Source organism: Monodelphis domestica, chromosome 7, assembly GCF_027887165.1.
Source record: "Monodelphis domestica isolate mMonDom1 chromosome 7, mMonDom1.pri, whole genome shotgun sequence".
Taxonomy (NCBI): domain Eukaryota; kingdom Metazoa; phylum Chordata; class Mammalia; order Didelphimorphia; family Didelphidae; genus Monodelphis; species Monodelphis domestica.
In genome coordinates, this window is record NC_077233.1 from 210,029,314 (window position 1) to 210,041,019 (window position 11,706).

An 11,706-nucleotide genomic window follows, 5' to 3' on the forward strand; every position below is an offset into this window, starting at 1 on the left:
GGGTGAAAGGTCAATATATGTGAGATTTTTTTGTCTCTCCTAAACTCTTTCCCCGGAAAGTTGGATCTGGCTGATCACTTCCTGTGAGCAACCTGGGTGCCAGTTCCATCCTGGAACTCAGCCTGGAGGAGCTCCCTCAGACAGCTTCCTTGAAATGGTCTCCTAGTGAGATAAGACTGACTTCCTTTTCCCTTGGGCTCAGGGAGGCCCCTTTGGCCAAGGCCTTTAACTCCTGCCTGACTCAGCCTGAGTTTAAATTAACTCTTTTTTCCTCTCCCTCTCTCTTCTCCTTAAATTCCTTCCCTCTATATTAATTAAATTACCACAAACTTCCAGACTGACTTGGGAATTTTATTATTTGGGATTTTCCCTGGTGACCAATTAATTTAGATTCTAAGTCAAAATGCTAAAATTATCCTTTAGAGTTTAAAAATCCATCATTCCTAATATTACTTTGTATTAATCCCCTTTCCATCATAAAACTTAACACAAACATAGAAATATCTGAAGCAAGATTTGAACCTTTCTAGGGTGGCCAAACTGGGCCACTCATTGTTACCCTAAGACATTGTGTGCTCTCCCTGCCTTCTAACCTTTGCTCAATCCTCCCATAAGAAATGTCCTCTTCTCCCTCCCATTTAAATCGTGCCCATCCTTTGGGACCTAAGTCAAGCCCCTTCATCCATTACTCCAATTCAATACTCTATTGGGCCACATCTAGTCCAATCCCCACCCCATCATTTTACATATGAGAGAACTTAAGCCCCAAATGGAAGTTAGAAAGGCTATAGGAAAACCAAAATGATTAAGGCTCAGTCTTGTCCTACCCTTCCTTTTATGCCTTATCTCTTCTCTGCTCACCTACTGGAATCTTCCTGGAGTGGCCCAACTGGTCCACTCCTTAACTTAAGATCTTTGTGTTCTTCCCCTCTGTCCTTTGCTCAAAAATTCCCTCCCACAAAGAATGCTTCTACCACCTCCTATGCCTCCTCCGCCTCCTCCTTTTTCCCTCTTTAAATTCTACTCATCCTTCAGGGTCCAGGTCAAGACCCAACTCTTCATGAAGCTTCCTCAGACTCCTGCAGACCTTAGGAATCCCTCACGCCTCTGAGCTCTTAAAATTTATTGATTTTCACCTGTACCCTTCAATTGGTAATTCAGCTACACATTCTCATGTGCCATCTTTTTCTCCTGGGCATGGGGGGAAAGAGTCCTAGATCTGGAATACAGAGACCTGAGTTCAAGGTCCACCTCTGCCACTCTATATAAAAACTCAAGCAAATCATTATTGGAATTTGTTGGGCATTCATTTCTACCTCAAAAGAATAATCTCTAAAGCCTCATTCAGCTCTCACTCCTTATATATGTGTTGCCTCACACAAAATATAAATTGCCTCAACTGGAGTTAAGCCCCTAAATGGGCAAGGACGTTGTCTTTTGTTTCTTTGCAATATTAGCCCACAGGACCTAGCATGGGGCCTGGTACATAGCTGACAATCATTGTGGTGTGGTCCAAAAAGGACTAGATCTCAAATGAGAAAACCTAGGCTTGAATCTGGCTTTTGTCACCCATGGATGTAGCACAATGAGAAAGTTACCTAACTTCAGTTTCCTTATCTGTAAAATGGGTGTAATCATACTTATACAACCTGCCTCACACAGTTAAGGGTTCTAGCAAGGGGACCTCTCTGCAAACATAAAAGTTGTATACAGCTATGGAGTATGATTAGAGCAGGCATTCAATAAATATCAACCAAAAAACTCTCGAAAATTATGAAACCCCTGTGCCCGGTGTTAGTGCTGCCGGGGGAACAAACTTAAAAAGTATGCTTCCCAAAGATTACCTACTTCGTGGGGTTCATAAACCAGAGAGCTGGAAGGGATGTTGGAAATCATCAAATCCAAAGTCCTCCATTTAGAGATGATGAAACTGAGGCTTAGAGAGGTATTTAGTTCATCTATAATATCACATTAGGAAGTGCCTGGCACATAGCGAGTGTTTAATAAATGTTAATTGTATTGTACATTTTTTAAACCTTTACCTTTCATCTTAGAATTAATACAGAGTATTGGTTCCAAGGCAGAACAGGTAAGGGCTAGGCCAGTGACTGATTAGCCAAACTACAATCTTCACATGACAAATGAGCCCTCACCTCACAGGGGAGGGAAGAAGTGCTCCCATTGGGCTGTTGGGCAGAGGAGCAGATGAAGTGAAGAATGTCCTCAGGCACAAGTGGAGAGGGAGAAGGAAGCAGCCCCCACATGTGCCATAGGTTTGCCAACACGGGGCTAGGCAATTGGGGTTTAAGTAACTAGCCCAGGTTCACACAAATAGAAAGTTTCTGGGGTCAAATTTGAATCCAGGATCTCATCTCCAGGCTTGGTTCTCTATCCTCTGAGCCACCCAGCTGTCCCAAATGGATTGCATTATTGGTATTTAAGAGATCTCTCAGGATCATCTTCTGATTGATTCTTTGGCAGCTGTTCTTCATGTTGCTTCTGATAGGAGGTCTGAGTCTTTATTACTGAGCCTAAATTTATCAGTTTTTATGGCATCCCTTAATCCCCATCTTTTGGGGAGGCAGTGCTTCATTGTGCTAGGATGGGACTGAGGAGGAAGTGGTTTCAAATCCTACCCCTGGCTTTTATTATTATTGTTGTTGAGTTGTATCCAGCTCTTCATGACCTCATTTGGGGTTTTCTTGATGGAGATACTAGAGTGATTTACCATTTCCTTCTCCTGCTCAGACAAAAAAGGTTAAGTGACTTACCCAAAGTGATACAACTAGGAAGTATCTGAGGCCAGTTTTGAAATCATGAAGATGAGTCTTCCTAATTCCAAACCTAGCTCTCTATCCACTGCATCACCAGGACAATGTCTGGCACATAACATTCACTGAATAAATGCTGGTTGCATTTATTCTAAATGCTGGAGCAGCTAAGTGGCTCAGTGGATAGAGAGCCAGGTCTAGAGACAGAAGGTCCTGGGCTCAAATCTGGATTCAGATACTTCCTGGCTGTGTGACCCTGGGCAAGTCACTTAACCCCCATTGTCCAGTTTTTACTGCTCTTCCGCCTTGGAACCAATACACAGTATTGATTCTAAGAAGGTAAGATTTTTAAATATATATATATATATCTAAATAGATATTTAACTTATATATATATATATATATAGTGTGTGTGTGTGTGTGTGTGTGTGTGTTCACTATTTGTATCCAAAGCAGTTTGTTCCTATTGTGGGGAGGTTTGGCTCAGAGGAATGAGTGTGGTCCTTTACCCCATGAAAGAGGCCTAAAGACTGACATCACCTCCGCATCACTCTCCTCTGAGGCCAAAAGAAGTCTGCATCATTGCTGGACAATGTCAAACTCACACTTGACCCTGCTTTCATCCCAGGTGGCTCCTAGCAAATTGCTGGCCATCCTGGACAGTAGAACTCCTTAGTGACTTTCCTATCTTTCCTGAGTCGTGTCACCTCTCCAGTGGAGTGCGACAACACCCACCCCACCCTTGGAGTCACATGGAGAGCCTGGTTGGGGCACTTTCTTTTGGTCCCCGCCTGCAGGGGGACAAGACACACCTCAGTTCAAATACCATTGGGTCCTCCATCTTCTCAAAGCCAAAGCCATCCCAGGCTCCAAGAAGGAAGAGCCTCAGGGACTCACACATTTCTGGAGACAGAGGACCAGGCGAGAGGGGGCCCTGAGTGCTGGGACCGCGAGCCCCAAATGGAACCCAAGGCTCTCAAGAACAAAGGGGTGAAAGTTAAGTACAAAGGGGATGCTGACTTTCCTAAGGCTTTAGATCAGAGCCATACCTGTGTCTTCTGATGCTGCTTGTCTGACTGGTGTCTTTCAACATGCTCTATTGTTTAGAGAATCGAATGTTATGCCGTGCATGTCACCTCTTGTATTTTGTTATTGTTCAGTTGTTTTTCAGTCATGGAAAACTCTTGGTGACCCCATTTGGGGGTTTCTTGGCAAAGACACTGGAGAGGTTTGCCATTTCCTTCTCCAACTCATTTGACAGATGAGGAAACTGAGGCAGGTGGGGTTAAATGACTTGCCCAGGGTCACACAGCTAATAAGTGTCTGAGATTGGATTTGAACTAGGAAGATGAGTCTTCTTGACTCTAGGCCAGTGCTTTATCTGCCTCACCACCTCGCTGCCTCACCTATTGTATACATTATATGTAAACGGAATGGGTAATATATGTGATATCATAGCAAGCAAAAATTTCTACATAGCTCATATACATATATACATACACATATACATGTATGTATAGATAATGTCTCAAGAGGCAGCTTGGAGGAGTGGATAGAGAGCTAGCTTGGGAGCTGGGAAACCTAGGTTCAAGTCCTAGCTCTGTTATTTACCAATTATGTGACCTTGGACAGCTTACAAACTTGAATGAGCCTCAGTTTTCTCATCTGTAAAATGGAGACAAAAATAGTTATGTACCTCAGAACATTATCATGAAGATCTAACTAGATGATGTACAGAAAGAGCTCTTTAGGCTTATGTAAGTGGAAGCCAAGCTATTATTGATGTTGTTTGCAAGCATTAGTAGTTTATTAAATATTTCATTTATGTATTATGTGTGTAATGCCGTATAGGTGTACACATATACATGTATGTGTATATATGCATGAATGTGTACATGTATAATATACCTATACATGGGGTGTCCCTAAAATCTTGTTGCAATTTAAAATCATTAAAGTTCTTTGATGGCTTTAATTGCCTTTTGGCCTTTTAAGCTCAAATGGCTTAAGACATCCCTAGGACTTTGCGGATGCCCTACGTGTAAATTCATATACATACATACCTATATGCACACACATATGTACAAATAGATGTACACCTGAGAGGCCCTGGGAGAAATCACTTGCCTCCCAGTGCTCTGGGCACCTTGCTAAGACTGGAAGTGGCAAAGGAAAGGGCAGAGGGAGCTTTTACTGTCTGAAAATGCCTTGCAGTCATGAAAGCCCAGCTCCCTGTCCATTTAGACAGGCAGATAGCAGAGAGCTAGCAAACACAGAGCCTGATAGGCTGGCAAACAGAAAGATTGGATGGACAGACAGACAGACACAGACAGACAGACAGACAGACAGACAGAGACAGAGACAGAAAGAGACAGAGACAGAGACAGAGAGACAGAGAAAGAGACAGAGACTGAGAGAGACAGAGACTGAGAGAGCGAGAGACAGAGACAGAGACAGAGAGAGAGACTGAGACTAAGACTGAGAGTGAGAGAGACAGAGAAAGACTGAGAGAATGAGAGAGAGACAGAGACTGAGAGAGCAAGAGAGAGACACAGAGAGAGAGAGAGAGAGAGAGAGAGAGAGAGAGAGAGAGAGACGTGGATAGAAATAGATTGGATGGATAGATAGAAATAAATTAGATAGACAGACGGACTGACTAGACAGAGAGAGATAGATGGATGAGTAGAGAGATGGGTGGGTGGGTGGGCGAGTGTGTAGATGTTGGACAGATAAAAGACAGAGAGGCAGATGCACAAAAAGACATATACAGATAGAGCAGACAGATGGATGGATATAGATCCATAGATAAGCAGGTTATCTTTATAACACACATAATGTGTGTGTTATATATGCATATATGTGTGTGTGTCTATATGTAGGAGTTGGATACAACTGAAAACAACTGACAACAATAACAATATATACACACATATAGTATATGTATATTGTGTTTATATACACATATATGTATATAGGCTTTCTAGGGATCTCTGGCAGCCATACCTTTCAACCAACCATCATGTCTGATAATGATGATGCTAAATCATAATATATTTATTATTTTTCTAGTCATAGCTCTGCCACTGTCACTCCCTCCCTCTATACCTCAGTTTCCTCAACTGTAAAACGAGGGGATGACGGAGAGCTTCCCAGGGCCCTCCTGTTTCTCACATTCCATGCTTTTCTTTCTCGTTCTCATCTGCTCTTAATACACTATAGTACTCTGGCCACCAGTCAAGTGGTTATTTTTATCTGTAGTGGTGGTGATTGTCGCTGTTATTTTTAATCAGTTTTGCAGATAGCGATGTTGTGTAGCTCTGCTCTTACCCTCTGTGTGTGTATGTGTATATTTGGTGTGTCATTATTTTCTTTATGATTGGTGGTTTACTGCCTCTGACCCACGTTCCATTCGCTGTGTCTGTCCTTGTTGTTTCTAGCCCTATAATCACTCATTCACACTCACACTCACACTCACACACACACACACACACACACACACACACACAGCATTTAGTTCTTTTCTATTTGTGGTTTAAAACAAATAGTAACAGCAGTGGCTGTTCTTGGGAAGCTGTCCAAAAGTGGAATGGGCCGCCTTGAGAGACAGTGTATTATTCTGCCTTATTGGAGGTCTTCAGATGGAGCCAGAATGATCATTTGTCTGCTGGATTAGAGAGGGAATTTTTCACTAAATCCGAGTTTTGTATTAGATGGTGTCCAAAGTCCCTTCCAGCTCAGAGGTTTGGGAATGCTAAGAATCTAGGTGGTAGAGGGCACAGAGTGCAGGCCCTCCAGTCAGGGTGCTTCAGAGTTCAAATCCTGCCTCAGACATTTACTAGCTGTGTGACCCCCTGGCAGATAACTTAACCTTCCAGGACCTCTCTTTCCTATGTGTAAAATGATCAGGTTGGGCTTGGCAGACTCCAAAGGCCCTTCAAAGGCTAAATATATGATTTGGGCTCATAATTTTTTTTAATTGATAAGCATTTGTTTTCTTTCCTTCCCACCCCAATCTCCAATTTAAAATTAAAAAAGAAAAATAGAACCCTCATCACAAATGTGCACAGTCAAATCCACAATTCCCATATTGGCCATGTCCAAAAATGTGTATCATTCTGCATATTTAGACCATGGTGGTTGTAATTTTTCAGTTGTGTCTGTCTCTTTTTTTTTACCCTTCTTGGGGTTTTCTTGGCAGACACTGGAGTGGTTTGCCATTTCCTTTTACAGATAAGGAAATTGAGGCAAACAGGGTGAAGTGACTCGCTCAGGATCCCATGGTTTCTAAGTGCCTGAGACAGGATTTGAACTCATCTTCCTGACTCCAGACCTGGTGTTCTATCCACTGTGCCATCTAGCTGCCCATTTAGTCCATTCTTCCTCTCAGTAGTCATTGCCTCTATTTCTGCTCACAGAGATATCACGTCACATGGAGTCCATCTCCTCTTCCACTTGGGATCAGAGGGCTAGAAGTAGGAGCTACCTCAGAGACCAGTTAGCCAAACTCTTTGATTTGACCAATAAGATCCCTTCAAATACTTGAAGGTCACTACTATGTCTTCCCCCCTAATCTTCTCTTCTCCATGCTAAAGCTTCCTGGTTCCTTCAACCAGTCCTCATAAGGTAACCCTTCACCATCTTGGTGAACGTGAGGCAGAGACAATCCTGGAAGAATAATTGCATTTAGTGAGTCATCATCACTATGCTGGTTGGCTGAAAGGGACCCTTGGACAAGGGCAGGCTTTCTCCCTATTGGTGAATATGAGTGAACCCAATTGGCCTCTGGGATGTCTCTCCCCTCACACTTTGGCTTGGTTTGCCATGTTGGGGAGGGGGATGAGAGACAGAGGGATGATAGAGGGAAGGGGATGGAGAAGAAGGCAGATTTTTTTCCAGTTTCCATTGTCTGTCTTTGATTGTTTGTAATTCTGTCCTGCACAGGCAGGGCTGTCTGAAGCTCTTGGAGCATCCTGGTCCCCAGCCTTCCAGCGCCTCATTAGTGCTCATAGCTGTTGGTGCAGCCTGACTGGCCAAGAGCTGGCACAAAGGAGTAGTGGCCCTGTTTTGGCCCCAGCCCTCACGATGACGAAGTGGACTTCCTTCAGGGCCACTGAGCCCTCAAAACCTGCAGCCCAGTGGTGCTCCTTTAGGCAGAGGCGGCGCTTGAGCCTCCCATTCAGTGGCTGCCTTGGTGGGGGCCCCGATGTAGGTTCCAGCTCTGGCTCCAGTCGACCAATCAGGAAAACAGCCTGGGGATTGTCCGCTTCCTGGCCCAGGGCCAGATGCCTTCCAGCATTAAAGGACGGTGCCTCTGGCCCTGACCCCAATGGTGAGACCCGTAACTGTGAATTTGCAGTAAGTAGGTTGCTCTGTCCTATCCATGGGTTATGGGTGGACACTGGAATCACCTTGGCTGGAAAGCTTTAAGGAAAAATGAGCCCTGTGTGCCCGGGCTTAATGAACTAATTAATTAATGAGCATTTCTTAATTATCTGCCACATGCTAGGCACTGGGAGTACAAAGACAAAAAGGAAACGGATTCTGCCTTCAGGAAGCTTACATGTTTATCAGGAAGGGAAGGGAACACAATAAATACAGATTTTTTTTTTTTTAAGAACCAAAGGGCAGGAAGCAACTAGGTGGTCGGTGGATAGAGAACCAGGTCTAGAAATGAGAGGTCCTGGGTTCAAATCTGGCCTCCCCCATCTCCTAGGCAAGTCACTTAACCCCACTGCTTAGTCCTTACTGCTCTTTTGCCTTGGAACCAACGAATAGCAGTCTTAAAGTTATTATTAATACAGAAATTAAGGATTAAAAGAAAAAGAACACAAAGTAGTTTGAGAAGGAGGACACTCGGGACCGGAAGACTTCACATGGAAGGCAGGGTTTAGACTGAGGCTTGAAGAAAATGGGGATTTCCAGAGGCAGAGATGAGACAGAAGAGTATTCCAGGGAGGAATATTTAGGCCAGTCTCTTCCCTGGGAGTTGGTGCTGTACACAATGAATGGCAAGAAGACCACTCTGACTAGCGTGTGGGGAGATGGACACATATGAAGTCTGGAAAGGGCAGTGGGGCCAGGATAGTCATCATAATATTAAATGGCAAGAATCACAGGACCAAGCAATGCCAGCTCAGTTAGGGACCTTGGGACACAGAATGGCAGAACAAGAAGGGAACTTAGAACATAGAATGTTAGCCCTGGAAGGGATTTTAAATATTGTCTGGTACAAGGATTCTTCTTTTTTAAACCCTTACCTTCTAATATTCTGTATTGATTCTAAGGCAGAAGAGTAGTAAGGGGTAGGCAATGGGGATTAAGTGACTTGTCCAGGGTCACACAGCTAGGAAGTGTCTGAGGTCGAATTTGAACCCAGGACCTCCCATCTTTAGGCTTGGCTCTCAATCCACTGAGCTACCCAGCTGCACCCCAATAGCATTTTTAACCCTTGAGCTGTAAGGGCTAGGCATTTGGGATAAAGTGACTTGCCCAGGGTCACCCAGCTAGGAAGTGTCTGAGGCCAGATTTAAACCCAGGACCTCCTGTTTCTACACAGTAGAAGGATTCTTAACCTTTTCAGTGTCCTTGGACCATTTTTTTTAGCTGTCTGGTGAAGCTTATGGACTCCTTCTCAGAATAATGTCTTTAAATGCATAAAGCAAACAAAAGAAGCACATTTTACATTTATTTAGGTATTTTATTAACTTGTTTTTACATACAAATATATACACAAGTTAGTCGTTTAGGTAAATCTGATCTAGTCCAGCCCTGCCATTTTATGAACCACAAAACAGAAAGCCAGAGAGGGCCCATGATTTGCCCTCATTATTTTAAAAAAATCATGAAGTTACATCTTGGTCCCAGGAAAGAGATAGAGAACTGCCTTGATCATTTCGGCAGAGAGCCGGGAGACTCGGGGTGCTTAATGTTGCACACGCTGTCACAGGTGATCACTATGTCCATTGATTTGGATGGGATGTTACCAAGGAGAGCTCATTTGGTTGGGGAAATATAACTCTGGAAAGATTCTGAAGTTAAAATAATAGCTATCGATAAATGATTTTTTTAAATAATAAGAAGGTTCGATCAGATTCTGTGCTGAGCCAAGAAATGACACTCAAAGGATGGGTCCTGATTCTCGGGCTCAGACGTGAGCTCCATTTTGGTCTCCATCTGCCAAGAGCTCCACGGATTTAGCTAAGTACCTAACGGGAAGGGAAGAGTGCTGGGAGCCCACTTCTGTCCTTTGCTTTGCTGACTGCCCAGGGCACGGAGCTGAGGCCATGGGATCAATAGCTCTGTTCCAGCAGAGCCAACCTCATTAAACAGCCTTGGGGCTTGGGGGTGGAAGCAGGAGGATGCAGTAGCATCCTGTAGCAAATCTGTCCTTAAAGCTATTCTAGCCAGTTGCTCTACCTGGGAGTGCAGCTATCACCTCCTCTTAGGACTAGAGTCAATAAACTGTCCCCAGATTTCCCAACCCCAACCTGCCCCTGCCTCCACCCTTTGTCCCCTCCTTGGTTCCTTGGGCAGCAGGTGGGTGGTAGTTTCACTAGCTGGAGCAGAGCTTCAGAGCTGCTCCCCTGCCTCGCCCTTGACATTGGGGCCCCGGGGCCCAGTGATGTCAATGGGCACGTGGCTGAGAAAGGGTCTGGCAGGGATTGGTGAAATCCATGTGATGGAGACTTATCAATTGGTGTGGGGCCATGGAGCTCTGGTTGGATGCTCTCAGCTCCCCCTTGTGCCTAGGCATCCTCAGCCAAGCCCTAACCCCACATGTCCAGCACGGATGAGAAACGTGAAAGGAATACCAGTCACGAGGGCAGGAAAGAAACTTGGGAAGCAGAATCTGCCTTCCCTAAAGAAATAGCAATGTTTGTGAATTATGGTACAGGAAAAGGGCAAGTGATTGGGAGTCGGGAGGCCTGCTCAGCCTGCTGTGCAACTTTGGGGGAGCCATATCCCATCTTTAGACCTGAGTTTCCTCCTCTATTAAATCAAGGAGTTAGAGTCAGGGGTTCTTAACCTGGGATCCACAGACAAGGAAGTCTATGGATAGATTTCAAAGTGTCAATGAACTTGGATGGGGAAAAAAAAACCATCTTTCTTTTTACTAAGTCTAACCAAAATTGAACATTTCCTTCCATTCTTTTTGTTGTTGTTGTTAATTTTTGTTTTGTTTTGTTGTTATTTTGTTGTTTCAGTCATCAACTCTTTATGACTCCATTTGGGATTTTCTTGGCAAAACTACTAGAGTGCTTTGCCATTTCCTTCTCCAGCTCATTTTATAGATGAGGAAACTGAGGCAAACAGAATTCAATACTTGCCCAGGGTCACACAGCTAGTAAGTGTCTGAAGCCAGATTTGAACCCAGGAAGATGGGTCTTCCTGACTTCAGGACCAGCTCTCTATCCACTGTACCATATGCCTTAAAATTACTCAACCTCTGATAATCAAGGATTCTATAACCATATCTGGGGTCAATCTCTTGCGAAAGAATCTATCATTCAAGCTCTATCAAGCTCTTCTATATATGTTGACATGTATGTATTTGTACATGTGTGTGCATACATGTATAATATGGGGAGTAGCTTGGTCCCCCAGTGGATTGAGACCCAGAGGTCCTGGGATCAGATTTGGTCTCAGGCACTTCCTAACTGGGTGATCCTGGGCAAATGGCTTAACCTCAGTTGCCCAGCTCTAACCACTCTTCTGCCTTGGAATCAGTTGATTCTAAGATGGAAAGTAAGGGCTTTTTTAGAAAAAGAGTACTTGTGTGCTGCTTCTGCGGGCAGTGTCTGGGTGATTTTAGCACTTATAAAAGTTTAGAATGCGTGTATTGGTAGAGAGAGATGTGTTTGGGGTGATGGAAGACTTGAAGAGGAAAGATCTATAGTCCTGGCTTTGCCTTTGGTTAGCCCTAGAGCGGTTTAAC

At 44.1% G+C, this 11,706-nt stretch overlaps 1 protein-coding gene across 3 annotated transcripts in view; it reads left to right on the forward strand.

Annotated features, from left to right (window-relative positions):
- Positions 1–11,706, forward strand: part of LOC100012029 (potassium inwardly rectifying channel subfamily J member 12) — a 126,590-nt gene that overhangs the window by 104,516 nt on the left and 10,368 nt on the right. The window contains exon 1 of one of the 3 annotated variants that reach the window (XM_016423946.2): positions 7,682–8,100. The exons of the other annotated variants lie outside the window; for them this stretch is intronic. Coding sequence (XP_016279432.1) covers positions 7,854–8,100 — 247 coding nt within the window. The 5' untranslated portion in view covers positions 7,682–7,853. Of the gene's footprint in view, positions 1–7,681; positions 8,101–11,706 lie in introns of those variants that run through there. 3 annotated transcript variants of the gene reach the window in all.